Source organism: Salvia hispanica, chromosome 4 (genome assembly GCF_023119035.1).
Source record: "Salvia hispanica cultivar TCC Black 2014 chromosome 4, UniMelb_Shisp_WGS_1.0, whole genome shotgun sequence".
Classification (NCBI taxonomy): Eukaryota; Viridiplantae; Streptophyta; class Magnoliopsida; order Lamiales; family Lamiaceae; genus Salvia; species Salvia hispanica.
The window spans coordinates 46,668,393-46,684,050 of record NC_062968.1 but is presented as its reverse complement, the minus strand read 5'-3'; the positions used below and the strand labels follow the sequence as shown (position 1 = coordinate 46,684,050).

Below are 15,658 nucleotides of genomic sequence, written 5' to 3'. Positions count from 1 at the left end.
TTCCTTGGAAGCTGAGTTTCAACTTTCATCCCACATTTCTCCTCAATCTTGGAAGCCATAGTTGATAAACAACGATTATACACAATTTTATATGGCCCAAAGTTGAAACTATTGTCGTAGCTATCTGCATTTTCAGACAAACTCAGATACTCAAGAATCTGTGAAGATCGAGTCTCCTCTGTGCGGGTATGCCAAGAGCAAGAATCTCATTCTTGAATCATATGTATATCTCTACTTTTAGACATTCATTTCAGTTAAAGATTCATTTTTTTTTCTTTCGGCCTTTGTGGGCAGCAATGGTTTTCAAGAAAGTGGTAATTTTGATGATGGGTTGTTTGGGGATGTCGAAGCAGCCCACGCTGCCTGCTCCTCCAGCTGAAACTGCTGAATCTTCATCCACTGATGTTCAAATTTGTGGCTCAAAAAGAATCAGGCTCAGTGATGGCAGATTCTTGGCTTACACAGAGAGAGGAGTCCCCATGAATAAGTCCAATCACAGAGTTATTGTTGTTCATGGATTTGGTAGCTCTAAAGAAATGAATTTCATGGCTTCTCAGGTGGAGTTATTTCTCCCCTTTTAATTATGTTTTAAATTAATGATGGATTTAGGAAAGTTGCTCTAGGTGTAAATGCACTTTGTTTTTTTCATGTTCATGTTAAATAGTAGTTTGTCATAGTTGGAATTCTAGCTTGTTGTTCTTGTGAAGATAGAATATTGGTTTCTTGTGGTGAATTAAGTTTATTTACAAAGCAGAAACTTGAATATTTGCTTCTGATTCTGTTGTGATAGGGTAATTAGCTCTTTTTGTTGTTAATTGAGAAGTTATATAGGGGGTTGCTGATCTGATTTTATCCTCTAGGATTTACTTGAGGAGTTGAAGATATGTCTTCTGTTGTTCGACCGGGCTGGATATGGAGAAAGTGATCCCAATCCAAAGAGATCATTAAAGAGTGAAGCATCTGACATTGAAGAACTAGCTGATAAGTTGCAGCTGGGATCAAAGTTCTTCGTGCTTGGGGTGTCGTTGGGGTGCTACCCCATCTGGGGTTGCCTTAAACGAACACCAAACAGGTAGTGTGGATGTAGTTACTCTGTTTGATCCAATTAGGTTTGATGTTTGAGATATAGGACAATTTTTAATTTCTTGCTGTTTGTGATGTTTAGGCTAGCAGGTGTTGCATTAGTAGTTCCTTACATAAACTACAAATGGCCATCCCTTCCTAGTGACCTAACAAGAGATGACTATCGCATGGGCCTTTCTCGGTGGGCTGTTTTCGTTGCAAGCCATGCTCCAAGATTGTTGTATTGGTGGTTGACACAGAAATTGTTCCCTTCGTCGACTGTTCTTGATAGGAACCCTGCATTCTTCAGTCGAAAGGACTTAGAAGTGTTGAAGATCACACCAGGGTACCAATTGCTAAATCAGGTATCATCACCTATAAACATGAAAAAGAAAATCATCTGAGCTATGTAGATCATGATGTGTGTGTGTGTGTTTTGTACCAATGCAGAGCAAGATAAGGGACCGAGCTGTGTTTGACTCCCTACGCCGTGACTTTGTGGTTGCCTTTGGCAAGTGGGACTTTGACCCGTTGGAGCTGTGCAATCCGTACCCTCAAAAGGAAAGCACGGTGCATATATGGCAAGGGTACGAAGACAAGGTGGTGCCTTTTCAGCTGCAGAGGCACGTATCGGGAAAACTGCCTTGGATTCGTTATCATGAAGTCCCGGATGGAGGGCATCTGCTGGTTTATGATTCTGATGTGTGTGAAGCCATTTTGAGGTCTCTTGTCCTTGGAGAAGATCCTCCTCAAATGTACAAACCTCAATGCTAGTTTGCTTGATTTTTTTTTATTATTTTTTTCATTCTTGTTCATGACAACAGTGATGATCTTGTAAAGTAGATTGCATAATTGGTAGTGATTTATTTGTTTCAAAAAACTTTTGGTTGTCAATGGAGTTGCAGTTATTGATGTTAACCATCCCAAACAGAGATTATTTGATATAGAATCTATTCTATCTAAGGTTTTATGGATTATAATAGCTGGCTTCAGCTTGCTTTAGTTTATTCTCTACTTTTTCTTCTATATTTCTATTCACTTACTTATATCATTCTCTTTTTGGCAATTTGATCAAAACATTTAAGTTTTCAAACCCACATTAAAATCCATCACTATGATAATTAAGCTAAATTAACTGGGCCTACACTTGCTTATAAGCCCACTGCGCAGTGCATAAATATTGGGCTGGGGCCCATTTTCTATCAATAAACCTTACTTTTTTATAATAACTTTATTTTGTAACAAAAAAAAGTAAAAGGAAACAGAACTCATTGTAAATTGTTCCTAATGGGATTAGGCCACGTTTATCAAAACCGAAAATAAATACTCTATTATATAGCCCAATAATATTTTTGAATCAGTGATATCTGATGAACCTTAGACACAGGAATAGTAACTTAAAATTATATCTCTTGGCCCAAAAAATAAGCACTGTCATACCAAGAGATCCAAGTCAAAAATTAGATGCGATGATGCACTAATTATTTATTGCACTTGAAAATATTAGTACTAGTACCGTTATTATAATTAGTAGCACTGAATAGGATGTGCCACAGAATTCAAATTTTAGAAAATTACAATTAGTTTACCATTTATGCTGTGGCTATTACTTTCAATTAAAATAAATTATAGTAGTAGTACTAATTTCTACCAGAATGTTTTATGGTTCAAGACCAAAAAATATTATGTTTACATTTATAAATTACATTTCATTTGTATTATTTCACAAAGAATCTGTCGCGTTCCCACTTACACTATTTATGAAAAAAATAGAATATAGACTATAGTTTTCAATTCTTTCAGCTGGCGCACATAAAATTTTATTTCTTTTTCGAAGCCTATTGAATAAGGGTGAACTGTACATATCATCAACTAGTTGAAAAACTACAAAGTCTCATATGATTATCTATTCCCCTTTGGAGATGTAGTTTTGCCAAGCAATATTTTCATTGTTCCTAGCACGTTAACCTATATTTGACTAAGCATATTTTAGCATTTAATACTATAATATTACGTATATTTGAACGAAGAAGAAAAAATATGTTAATGAACTATTTTTAAATGCAAATTAAAGATATACTAAAAAAGTCAAACCTTTATGATGGTTACATTCGTTATGTGTTATGTTGTTAACAACATATCATCATGGGTTCATGTCTACCGTTGTCGGCAAAAATAAATAATTTAACCGCCAATGATTAGCAAATAAGTTATTCTATTCGATCATTAATTATTGTTTATGTTTGATTTGGAAACGCTGCTAATATTTTACATTGCATTTGGTATAATCAGGCTGCGAACATTAATATTTATATTTTATTCGTACTGTTTGAATAATGGTTGTTAATCATTAGTTTCAGTATATAATCAATATTGTTGATTAAAACAAGTATTGATGACTTCAAACACGAATAAATCATAAAATGGAACAAGTATAACTTACCCAATAGAAGAAAATACTATCACGTTTATCATGATTGTTAATTTCAAATTTACTAAATCAAGATACCATTAGAAGATATTAGTATCAGATACGCTCAAGTTTTACATTATCACGCAACTAATGTTTAAATAAGTAAAGAAAGAAAGAAAGATATCATACTTTTACGTGATTAATCTATATTCTTGTTTAACGTATTAATTGAACGGAAAGATAATTTATTTATTTTTTTGAAACGAATTGCATAGTTTTCCCCACAACCTCTCATTTTTTCAACTGAATACTCTTTTTCCTTTTTGAAATGACGATTAAAATATTATTATATTTATTAAATAAATTAAGTACGCGAATAAAATAACTACATGTATATATTTCTCTTTTAAGTTAATTGTGTGCTCAATTTTTCCCTATATTTTTTACAAAAATTAAGTTCATGCGGTTTAAAAATAAATAATATAGGATAGAATGCTTAAATAAGAACATAATAGGTAGCCCCAACACTACTTTTTTTACTTTTTCAAATAAATAAGAAGTTGTATTAATTAAATATTCATATTCTAATTCAATAATTTTGCGAAGTGCACTAGGTGGCAATTGGAAAATGAAATGTTCATTTGGATCTGATAAGATGTATTTTTGTAAGGAGGGAATTTGATAGTATAATTTTTTAAGCGAATGAAAGGAATTATATGGAGTACAAGACAAATGTTCATAACCTCCACATGAATTCCTCCTTTATTTGCTCGTCTTTTGTGCTTTAAGAAATCCACCAAACAACTACAACAATTAGTAAACGAAAATAATAATGCACTAATAGACAATATTTTCATTAAAGATTTGGAAACTACTAAGGAAGAATCGAAGTATATAATTTTTTAGCAGAATATATGGAGTATCTAACTATTTATAGAGCAAATTACAAAACATAAATAATAAAAGACGATTTTAAACAACTCTGCAGAATTATGGAAACTGTTTTTTACTTTATTATTGCAAAGCTTCCAACTAATAATCAATTTTTAATTTTCATTAAAAAAATAAAACCTAAGTAGTACTCCATTTGTTTAACTTTAAAAAGAAAATGTTATGGTATATACTTCAAACTTTTTTCATTAGCATCATTAACTTTACAAATTATATAAAAATCAAAACTAGAATACTTCTCTATTAACTCAAATAAATATACTCCATAAAGAATTGATCAAAATTGATTATTTATTAATTTATAAAATTAATTATGTCAATAATAATTTTAAAATCTAAAATGAAATTAAATGTATGAAATAAAACAAATATTAATAACAATAGCAAAAGCATATATTAGGATAACATTTCTCATTATACTATTTTATCTGTTTGCTAGGATTAGAATACTCCATATCCCTTATCTTAGTGTTATCTAACCTAAAATGACTTAAAGTATGTATTTTACATATTTTGCCTCATTTCTCTAATAATAATTTGTTTGAATGAGATCGCATAATATTGGGAGAATATTGTGTGAATTAATATCAGAGTATATTATGCATAAATTAGAGTAGAGCAATTAATGTAAATCTAGGTTTACCATATATGTAGAATACTAGTCTATAAATTTGTAGCCTCTGTATCATATGAATTATTGAATAAGAAAGAAAACTTCTCCCACCGATTTATAACATGGCCTCAAAGCAGGAAAGATCTTGGCTCAGAAAATTCTCATCATAGCCAAATATACCATTTCTCGAATGTCAGATACAGAGGATAACAAACCAGAACAAATAACCAGTTTGAAGAATAGCAAAAGCGTCACGATTGCATTCAAATTGAATGGAAAGAATTACCCCATATGGTCAAGGCTGATCAAGGTGAAGATAGGAGGCCGAGGAGCCTATTCATACATCCGGAACGAACCCCCAGAACCGGGGAGCAAGGGATTCGATGAATGGGAAGAGAACGATCTGGTGGTGTTCTCGTGGATCGTTGACAACATCGAGAATGATATCGTGGCTGATTTCGCACACCATCTAACCGCCAAGGCACTATGGGACAGTCTCGCTGTGACGTTCGAGAACAAGGCCGACAAATACCACATCTACGACCTGGAAGAGAAGGCAATAAACATCAAACAGGGAAACCTTGATCTGGAGACCTATTACCGGAGGATCCACGGGCCGTGGATCAGCATCAACAGAAGCCAAAAACAGCCGATTGATTGCTGTGATAAGGGAATCAGTCAGTTTCGAACACATTCGAATGAGAAACGATTGATCAAATTTCTGATCGGGTTGAATCAGGAGTATGATTCAATTCGAAGGGACATCTTGAAGGAGGAACCGACCCCATCAGTGGAGGCAGCCTACAGATGGGTGAAGACGGAGGCGGCTCGACGTCGAATCATGCCACCGGCATCGCCGTCACCCACCGGAGAAGCCAACGGCAGCAATGCCGATTCATCATTTGGGGTTGAAATCGGACAAGGATTCGCAGCAATCGGTCAGAGCTCAAACACCCAAAACCAACGACCACAGAACCGCGACACTCCAGCGCGCCCCTCCACCACCAGCCGATCGGGAAGTCAGCGTCCCGACACCTCAAAATTGTGGTGTTCCCACTGTGGGAAACAGAAGCATACGTGGGAGACGTGCTTCAAAAGATTGGGGTACCCGGAATGGTGGGAAGAACGCCAAAAGGCGAGGGCTTCTCAAGCAAAATTGGCCATCGGAGAAGGACCACCGCGGCGAAATGATACCGGAAACCAGAGGGAACCGACTGGACAAGGAGTGGGAGGACGTCAGGAGAGCCACCCGACCGGCGGCAATGTGAGGGGGGCCGGCAATTTCGCCGGCAGAATGGAATCGTCAGAGAAGACGGCGCAAGGAGGTAACGGGTTTGGCTCTAAGCCAAACCCTAATTTAATCTCTCAACAATTATGTTTTTTACCCCATGAAAATAGCTATTATCATAAAAGACCCCACTCACTTAAGTTTCAGCCCCCAGACTCCCCGAAATTAGAAATTGGACCCCGGACAGTTCAAAAATTGCATACTTACCCCAATTATGTATCTGAAAATCGTTTTGCACCCCTACTAGAGACTTCCGCTGCATTTCACGTGCATAATGTTGTTGATAAACACTCAAAGGGTTGGATATTTGATTGTGGGGCAACCGATACCATGACTTCGGATAGACATGATTTTATTAATTTTGATGAGGGCACGAAATCTTATATTAGAACTGCAAATGGGGAATTAATTTTTGTAGAAGGATCGGGAACAATTGAAATATCTCCTACACTTCGGCTTAAGAACTGTTTATATGTCCCTACTTTATCTCAGAGACTGATGTCTATTAGTCACGTGACCAAGGAGCTAAATTGCACACTTCTGATGCACCCCGATTTTTGTATTTTACAGGATATTCAGACGAAGAGGATTCTTAGGCGTGGCACTAAGAAACGAGGGCTCTATTACGTGGATGAGATAGTTCAACGTGGCAGTGCGATGCTGGCTCACGGATCCACAAAATAGGAAACTTGGCTCTGGCACCGAAGACTAGGAAACCCTTCTCCTGGTTACTTTAAATTGCTTTACCCGAACCTTTCTATTTCTTCTGATTTTTCATGTGAAACTTGTGTTTTGGCCAAGAGCCACAGACAGTCTTTTAAGCCTACAAATACTCGTGTGAAATCTATGTTTTCTTTAGTACACTCTGATGTTTGGGGTCCTGCACCCACTGTTGGTGGGAATGGTTTTAGATATTTTGTGTTTTTTATTGATGATTGCACTAGAATGACATGGATTTACTTTCTGAAACACAAGTCTGATGTTTTTGATAGATTTACCTCTTTCTTTAAACTTGTCCAAACACAATTTCACACCACAATTCAAACCCTTAGGTCAGATAATGGGAGGGAATTTGTGAACAGTGCTATGACCCAATTTTGTAAAGACAAGGGCGTAATCCACCAAACCTCATGTGCTTACACACCCGAACAAAATGGGGTGGCTGAACGAAAGAACCGAACAATTCTAGAAATGACCCGAGCCCTAATGATTGAATCCAGAGTCCCTACATTTTTTTGGCCAGAAGCTGTTGCTACATCTGTTTACCTGATTAATCGCCTCCCAACCAAAACACTAAACATGAAAACCCCCCTTGATTCCCTCTCCAAAAAGGCCAAAATACCCGAACACCTAAACCTTCAGCCTAAAGTCTTCGGCTGTACTGTCTACACCCATATCCCAAAACACGAGATAACCAAATTATCACCGTGTGCAACCAAATGCGTCTTTGTGGGATACGGGGTGAACCAAAAAGGTTACAGATGCTATGACCTTCCACTCGAAAAATCACTACCACCATGAACTGCAACTTTCTTGAAACTGAATTTTTCTATCACACCCACCTTAGTAGTCAGGGGGAGAGTTGTCCAAATAATTATGAGGACTATTTAAGTTTGGTTGTGCCATTGCCAAGCTCCCCGATTGAGGATTCAACAGAACCAGTGGTGGTCACTGCCGCCGAGCAAGTCTCACCACAAGGACCGACTCATCCGCCCCCAACTCCTCTTCCGACGATATCCGAGGTAATACCTGAACCGAATGTTGTGGAAAATACAGTTATCACTGACCCAGTTGATACAGAAACCCAAGAAGAGAATAACACTGTGGATGGAACCACCGGGAGATACCTACTTCCCTTCCGAAGTACAAGGGGGATCCCGCGAAAAGATATTCACCTGAAAAGATAGGGAAGAAGAGCCGTTATGGGGTGACAAACTTTGTGCAAGGAAATCTAACTAAGATGGCTTGTGCATTTGAGGCTGCACTATACGAAGAAGATGAAATCCCACAAACAGCCGAGGAAGCAATGAAGCATAAGAAGTGGAGAGAAGCAATGCTTATTGAAATGAAAGCCCTGAGGAAGAATAACACATGGATCAAAAGCAAGTTGCCTGAAGGAGCTAGAACTGTCGGGTGCAGATGGGTGTTCACGATAAAGAGAAGACCAGATGGAACAATAGAAAGGTACAAGGCACGACTCGTGGCGAAAGGGTACACCCAGACATATGGTGTGGATTATGCTGAAACATTTTCCCCGGTTGCTAAGATTAATACTGTACGTGTGTTATTCTCGATTGCTGCTAATAAGGATTGGTCGCTCCATCAGTTCAATGTCACAAATGCATTTCTGCACGGAGAGTTACCTAAGACAGTGTTTATGGAACCACCGTCTGGTTTCACAGGGGATTTCAGAGATAAAGAAGTGTGCCAACTCAAGAAGACACTATACGGGTTGAAGCAGTCACCACGAGCGTGGTTTGGGAGATTTACAGAAGTGATGAAGAAGTACGAGTATGAACAAAGTAATTCAGATCATACTTTGTTCATCAAGAAGAGAGGAGGAAAGATTACATGTTTGATTATATGTGTGGATGACATGATCATTACTGGGAATGATGAGGAGGAGATAGCCGAACTAAGGAAGAACTTATTCCATGAGTTTGAGATGAAAGATCTTGGTCTCCTTAAGTACTTCTTAGGGATAGAGGTGCTAAGGTCGAAAAAGGGAATCTTCATAAATCAGAGAAAGTATATACTCGACTTGCTGGCCGAGATAGGGATGATTGATTGTAAACCAACAGATACTCCTATGGTACAAAATCATGGATTGCAGATGAAGGAAGGCGCGAAGTTGACCGATAGGGGGAGATATCAGAGGCTAGTTGGTAAGCTTATCTACCTATCCCATACACGACCTGACATTGCATATGCAGTTGGAGTGGTAAGTCAGTTTATGCATTCACCGCAAGAGGAGCATTGGGAAGCCGTGTTAAGAATTGTCAAGTACTTGAAGGGAACAACCGAACATGGGCTTATGTTTGAGAAACATGGTCACCTGGAGATACATGGTTTTACTAATGCAGATTGGGCAGGAAACCCGAATGACCGAAGGTCCACAGCCGGATACTTTACCTTTGTAGGAGGTAATCTTGTGACATGGAGAAGTAAGAAACAGAAGGTAGTAGCTCTTTCTAGTGCAGAGGCAGAGTTCAGGGGAATAAAAAGTGGACTAACAGAAGTGTTGTGGCTACGAAGACTTATGACAGAGTTGGATCTCCGGCCCATCCTTCCTTGTAGATTATTTTGTGACAACAAGGCGGCTATCAGTATCTCTGAAAATCCGGTACAACATGACAGAACAAAGCATGTGGAAGTAGATAGACACTTCATAAAGGAGAATCTCGAAGCAAAGGTGGTGGAAATGCCTTATGTCAAGTCCGAAGATCAACTGGCTGATATCTTGACGAATGCAGTAAATTCAAAGACATTTCAAGAAGTACTGGGCAAGCTAAGTATTGGGAACCCCATCACTTAGCTTGAGGGGGAGTGTTGGAATGAGATCGCATAATATTGGGAGAATATTGTGTGATTAATACCAGATTATATTATGCATAAATTAGAGTAGAGCAATTAATGTAAATCTAGGTTTACCATATATATAGAATACTAGTCTATAAATTTGTAGCCTCTTTATCATATGAATTATTGAATAAGAAAGAAAACTTCTCCCACCGATTTATAACATAATTCATGGTCTTTCTTTCAGTCATGACATTGTCACATGACTCACATAATCGATTCTCCTTTCCTAGAGAGGCTATTATGACAAAGTAAATTTTTCATAATCAAAGAGAATAGGTGTGATTTTAAAAAGGAAGGGAAAAATAATTTGCATAATATTGATATACATTTACAAGAGAACACTGTAGTATGTAGACATTAAACCAAAAGCTACATCAAAATTATAGGAGAATTTTCTAAGAAAAAGTGGCCCTAAACAACCTCACTGCTCCACCACATTTAATCTAATATAATTATCAAGAAACCCGGTAATGTTAAAAATCAGAAGATTGAGAAGTGATTTTGAGAAGAATGCACCATCTGCAAATCCGTCGTCGTTTGGCAAGAATTATCATCTGCAGCAGCAATCATACTCCTGAAAAAAATACCAAAAAAGTTGAAATTTAAAACATTTTACTAAGAGTATATCTCAAGAACCCCAATTGCTATGCAAAATGGTCTTACTCTCTTGGTCTTGAAGCCCACAGGGAGCTCAGAGCTCGTAGCCGGCCATAGTAATCTCCTATCACCAAGAAGCATCGTGCAGCTTGCCGGATTGTCAGCAAACGGTGCAGCTGATGAAGGGTCTGTTGCCTTAGATTATCTGCCTGTGTTTTTGCATGAAAATGGAGTCAACAACAGCAAGGCCTCATTTGTTCATTTTTAAGCTATAACTGTTTACCTAATGAAGGAATAAAAGCAAACAAGCCATTGTCATTGCAAGAAATGAGCCTCTATGATTTGTTAGCCATCAAAACTATCAGTGGGGGTTCCACCAGAAATGGACTAATTTGTCATATCATTCTAAAGCAACTTTCATTAAGGCATTGCTTTCAGTTTCTTGAATAGGAAGTATTTAATCTTTCCATTTCTAACTAGGCATATCTTTTGATCCTATTCAATATGGCCATTTCTAAGAGTTAAGGGATGCTACCTAAAATTCAACAATTTTGAGATGCTGTTTATGCAAATGCAAGAAGGTTGTAGGTATATGTACTTATGTGATCCGAAGATAAAATTTATTTACTCCACATGACGAGGTAAGTCCAATCCCTCTATAAAGTAAGTACTGTATAGTTGAGACATCACTTAAAAGAGAAAGCAGAATATAAAGCCAAAAGGAAGGGAATGATACTACTTTCTCTAGTTGCATCAGTTTCCGACATCTGCTTTCTAATCACTTATCGCTTATCTCACTAAATAAAGTCACATTTAGCATCAAACCACTACATGGTGTGTCCTTAAAGCGCAACACCTCAACTTTTAAACTACTTTAGATAAGGGATTAAAACTAAATTCCACTTTTGCATAGTTAAGTCATCTAATTTCAGGGTTTGATCAATCTAAACGGAAAAAACGGAAGCAGGTGTGGACATATGTACCTGCCGAACAAAGCCTTCAAGATTGGCTAGCTTGCCTAACGCCATGGCCATATGTTGCATGTTGTCATTAACAGAGCCATTAGCTATGGTATCAACTAAGGATTGCTGCAATTGTTCCAACCCTTGTGAAAGTGCCTCCTCTGCTTGCTGTGAGGAATGCTGGAGGCTGCAAATCCCCATGAATTGCTGTTCTGTTAAAGGGCCTAATTGCGGTATTAACATCTGCTAATCAAGAAAATTTTAAGGATTATTAAACAATGAAAAAATGTGCATGGTGACAAATGAGTGATGAACTAAACCTTGATGAGGTCGGATGGCCGGAAACCGCCCATCCAAAGGAAACACCTCTCGGCCGGTGTAGTCCACATTCCAGTGATAAGGTGGAATACGTCAGATTTGGCAGCGGCACCTTTTAGGAGAAAGACCTCGTCATAATGAGCAATGTATCCCTCAACTATAACCCTCAAATCACCGTCGGATAAGTGAGCTTGAAATGCAGTCCGGAGTTCACACATGTGCCTATGATCATTATCTAGCCATCTTGAATATTCCATATCAAATATTGCCCCACCTAAGAAAGTTATAATATTATTTCATAATGATTTGTGAAACACAATCCATAGGGTCCATGCATGTTGCAAACACAAAGTAAAGACACAACTCAAGAAAGCACAAAAGGACAGCCTCAACCACTAACTACTACTCTACCATATTTTTTTTCTCTTCTTTTTTTTGGTTACATTTATATGATTCTTTCATTCTTTGTTTTTTGTTTTTTGCTTTTTTATGTTTATCCACATAACTATAAAGTAGCCTTTCTGCAAAATGTACAAAGGCTCATGGCCAAAATTCAAATATCTGTGGGCACAGATGAGGCAAAAGACTGAACTGAAAATATTCCAAATTTCCAAATATTATCATATACGTAGGTAGAAACCAGCTATCTGGGAAGGGGAAAAAATATACACAACACAGTCAATGACACACTTGATACCATGTGGTAAAAGTTGCAGACTTGGTCATACAGTTATTTGATTTAAATCTTTTTTTCCCCTGAAACAGTAATTAAAATCTAGCATGGCCTCGAAGAAGCAGTAAACTTCTAATCAAAGTAAAAAAAATTTGTTTTACTTGAAAATTTTTACAGGCCTAATATGGACTTTAAATCTCTTCTTACCACATAACTGGACATCAAATCTAGGCGAAAATATAAGATTCAGACAAATTTGATGTTTTTGTTCATAAATGGATTGAAATTAGATAGATCTAATAATGTCAATTATGTTTAAGAGATCCCATAATGCAAGAATTAACTAACATGGAAAATACCAACTCCTCCCCCCTGAACAAAGATGAAAGCATTAAAAAAAACATCTTTACAAAACTCCACCAAGAATTAATTAAAACATTCATGGGAAAAGGGGAAGAAGTCTTCAATAGGGCAGTTTAATCAAATCACAAATGAGAAATGTAGAGAGATACCAGAGTTAATACTCCCACTTGCAGCCCCACCTCCTCCTAAGAAAAGTCCCTGTGAATATAGTAATAGAGAAATAGAGAAAGGGAGTGAGTCAAGAAAATCAAATAGAAAATTACACACTAATTATTTAATGTTTTTGGATTGGCAGCCTTCACTTATTTTATAAGTAGGAGTATATTAGTAGGACATTAGATGTCTTAATTTTTCTTTGTTGCTAGTACTAATAGATTAAATGTTACTCCTGTTGTTACCTGTGACCTTGCCCTCTGGAGGTCTTGTTCCATCTGAGCAAGCCTGATCCTGCTTGATTCTAACTGCTGTACATAGGCCTGTAGAAACACACATGTATATAGATACAAAATCTTGGTTTTAAGAAGAAAAAAAGAGAAAGGAGCAAATAAAACTGCAACTTACCTTTTTTCTAAGTCTGCTCTTCCTAGCTGCTTCCCTATTTTGGGCTAAACGTCTCAATGTCTGTAAGAAGAAAAAAGTTTATACAAATTCAAGATCAAGATCTTCAAAGAATACATATTTGGGAATTAAGAAAAATCTATAGAAATTATAAAATTCAGTGGGGCTACAGATTTCAGCTCATGCATGCATGTGAATAATGTGGGCTGTTTTGATCACCTTAGCATCAAGCACTTCGTCTGAGTTAGAACCAGGCCCTCTTTTCTGCATTTTTTAAAAATAAATTCAAGAGAGACAATTGTTAGTACTTTACTAGAGTCGAGAAGTGGCAGCTAGAACAAACAAATTTTATAAGGCAAAATTTTGAACTTTATAGTATTCTATTCTGATTTAGGGAATGGGGGAGGAAGGTAACGTGTCAGCAATGGTAGAATCTTTTGAAAAATTTAAAATTTTCATTAACAAAATCAAGTTGGTCATTATTTAGAAGATACTATATGCTGGCATTTTTATAGCTCTTTCTTAACAAGGTGATGACCACTGCAACAATGTCTACTAATGATTTCCATTGTTTCTATCTGTGAAAAAATATTAAACTACAGTTCTTGGGATGGGAAAAAGTAGGCAATTATGAACAAGGACTTAAACTGCAGTCGTGGAGATTGATGACACACAGCTACAATAAGATCAAGAAAGATAAAAAGAAATACAATACTCTTAACACTGTAAAGATTCTGCTTTTCCTTATATGTCAGAATAAAATCAGAAAAATCCCTCAGCAATCTGAAGGAGCAGTTCCCTTTGCCAACATCTTTCTTGCAGCAATTGGAATTGAGTGATAGAAGCAATAGAGATGCGAGCTTTTTCCGGAGCTATAGGAAGAAATTCAAGCAAGAATTAGGAAAAAGTGTAGCAGACCTTTTCTTGGGCTGGTTTAGCTTTAGCAGCAGCTGGATGGGAGTGGGAGCCACTTATCCTTGGGCTGTCAATCCCACCGGCAGAGTCCATCTGCCGCGGCGGTGGCTGACGGTGGTCGGTAGGAGACTCGGGGGTGTTGGAAAGTGTATTTACAGCTGACCCTGAATCAGTACTCCCTTCTCCTGATTTTGAGCTTCCCTGTATTAAATGGCACAATTCTTTAGTCAAAATCGCTTTCATTACAAAACTCTCCAAAACACATTTAAGAACACTCATGAAAGATTGAGAGAGCAGCAGCAGCAATGAATAAATCTATGTTTTGAAAAGATTGTGTAATAAATTAAGAAGAAATGTAAAGTTGGTCAAAGATTGAAAGGAGAAGTAAATATAGAGTACTCTTGTGGTATGCTGCTGGAAACTCATAGCATATCCAGAGTTGCTGCAGGCCTGATTTCGGTGTCTAAGGCTGCAAAAGATCAAAGCAAAATCTTCAAGAATCAGCCTGAATAAAAATTGAAGAAGGGAAATTTCTGAAATTTTTGGCTTTCAAACTTTGGTTTAGAAGCTAGCTAATCTCCTTTAGCTTTGCAGTTATGGTTTTTTTCCAAATTTGAAGCACACGCCATTCAAATCCCTAGTCCGAGAATGATTTCTGCGCAGGAAATAGAAACCCCTTTGCCCTCTTTCTATAGACACGTGTTTCTCTCTCTTGGGAGTTGGTTACACAAATCAACGTATGAAAAGTAAAAGAGAGTAAGTAGCATACGTTGTTTTTTGTCATTAACTCCTTGCAGAATAATGGCTTCCTCAAGCTCCCCAAAATCAAAAGGTGAGCCTTGTTGATTTCTTGTGAAATAAAAAGTCAGAACTTTTGGTAAAACCCAAATCGAAAAATGAAATCTTTTTTGTTTTGAACTTACATGATTAGTAGAGTTGTTGGGGTGGTGAAGCGTGTGAGCAATCGTGTAGGGGATATGGTGGTGGTGTTGAGCTCCCGAGTCAGACAATTCACCGACTCTGTGACTCGCCATGCAAACTCAGTTTCAGCCCATTCATGATCGTCTTGTTTTCAAGAGCATTCTTGCGTAATTAATTTAAAAGGAGTGAGAGGGTACAATCTTCCTCTCTAAAATGACTTACAATAATGGACTTCACTAGCTGTGTGTAATACACCCTCCCTCACAAAATATGTGAATTTGAAATAAAACACAAATTAATTACACTATATTTTACTATACAATATATAAAGTATTCCACATATTAAGAGTTTAGACCCACAAATTATTAGTGTTAATTTGAAAATAATATAGTGGATAATAAGGGTGTATGACCCACATATTTTTAGTATTTATTGAATTTA

General features: G+C 37.1%; 2 protein-coding genes across 5 annotated transcripts; one reads left to right on the top strand and one right to left on the bottom strand.

Moving 5' to 3' along the window:
- Nucleotides 1–2,025, top strand: LOC125185375. The gene is made up of 5 exons (XM_048081903.1): nucleotides 1–186; nucleotides 295–557; nucleotides 861–1,072; nucleotides 1,166–1,427; nucleotides 1,513–2,025. Exons 2-5 carry the CDS (start codon nucleotides 297–299, stop codon nucleotides 1,834–1,836), a joined length of 1,059 nt encoding a protein of 352 aa, XP_047937860.1. The 5' UTR covers nucleotides 1–186; nucleotides 295–296; the 3' UTR covers nucleotides 1,837–2,025.
- An 8,175-nt stretch (nucleotides 2,026–10,200) lies between these two features.
- On the bottom strand, nucleotides 10,201–15,093 carry LOC125218634 (transcription factor TGA9-like). 4 transcript variants are annotated; one of them, XM_048120349.1, is made up of 11 exons: nucleotides 15,065–15,093; nucleotides 14,695–14,764; nucleotides 14,299–14,496; nucleotides 13,600–13,644; nucleotides 13,384–13,443; nucleotides 13,221–13,298; nucleotides 12,972–13,020; nucleotides 11,789–12,060; nucleotides 11,490–11,711; nucleotides 10,573–10,715; nucleotides 10,201–10,483 (listed from the first exon to the last, which is right to left on the bottom strand). In XM_048120349.1, the coding sequence occupies exons 2-11, from the start codon at nucleotides 14,719–14,721 to the stop codon at nucleotides 10,390–10,392; spliced, it is 1,188 nt and encodes a 395-aa protein (XP_047976306.1). In that variant the 5' UTR covers nucleotides 14,722–14,764; nucleotides 15,065–15,093; the 3' UTR covers nucleotides 10,201–10,389. The 4 variants fall into 4 exon arrangements, with proteins under 4 accessions (XP_047976306.1, XP_047976305.1, XP_047976308.1 ...); XM_048120348.1 differs by lacking the exon at nucleotides 15,065–15,093 and adding an exon at nucleotides 14,851–14,991; XM_048120351.1 differs by lacking the exon at nucleotides 15,065–15,093 and adding an exon at nucleotides 14,851–14,991 and having other exon boundaries at nucleotides 11,789–11,898.
- Nucleotides 15,094–15,658: the final 565 nt, after the last annotated feature.

Coding starts and splice junctions, on each gene's coding strand:
- LOC125185375 (XM_048081903.1), top strand. CDS start 297: ATGGTTTTCAAGAAAGTGGTAATTTTGATGATGGGTTGTTTGGGGATG. Junction 1,073..1,165: donor CTTAAACGAACACCAAACAG/GTAGTGTGGATG, acceptor TGTGATGTTTAG/GCTAGCAGGTGTTGCATTAG. Junction 1,428..1,512: donor GGTACCAATTGCTAAATCAG/GTATCATCACCT, acceptor GTACCAATGCAG/AGCAAGATAAGGGACCGAGC.
- LOC125218634 (XM_048120349.1), bottom strand. CDS start 14,721: ATGAGTTTCCAGCAGCATACCACAAGA. Junction 13,645..14,298: donor CTAAACCAGCCCAAGAAAAG/GTCTGCTACACT, acceptor TAAAAAATGCAG/AAAAGAGGGCCTGGTTCTAA. Junction 13,299..13,383: donor AGAGCAGACTTAGAAAAAAG/GTAAGTTGCAGT, acceptor GTGTTTCTACAG/GCCTATGTACAGCAGTTAGA.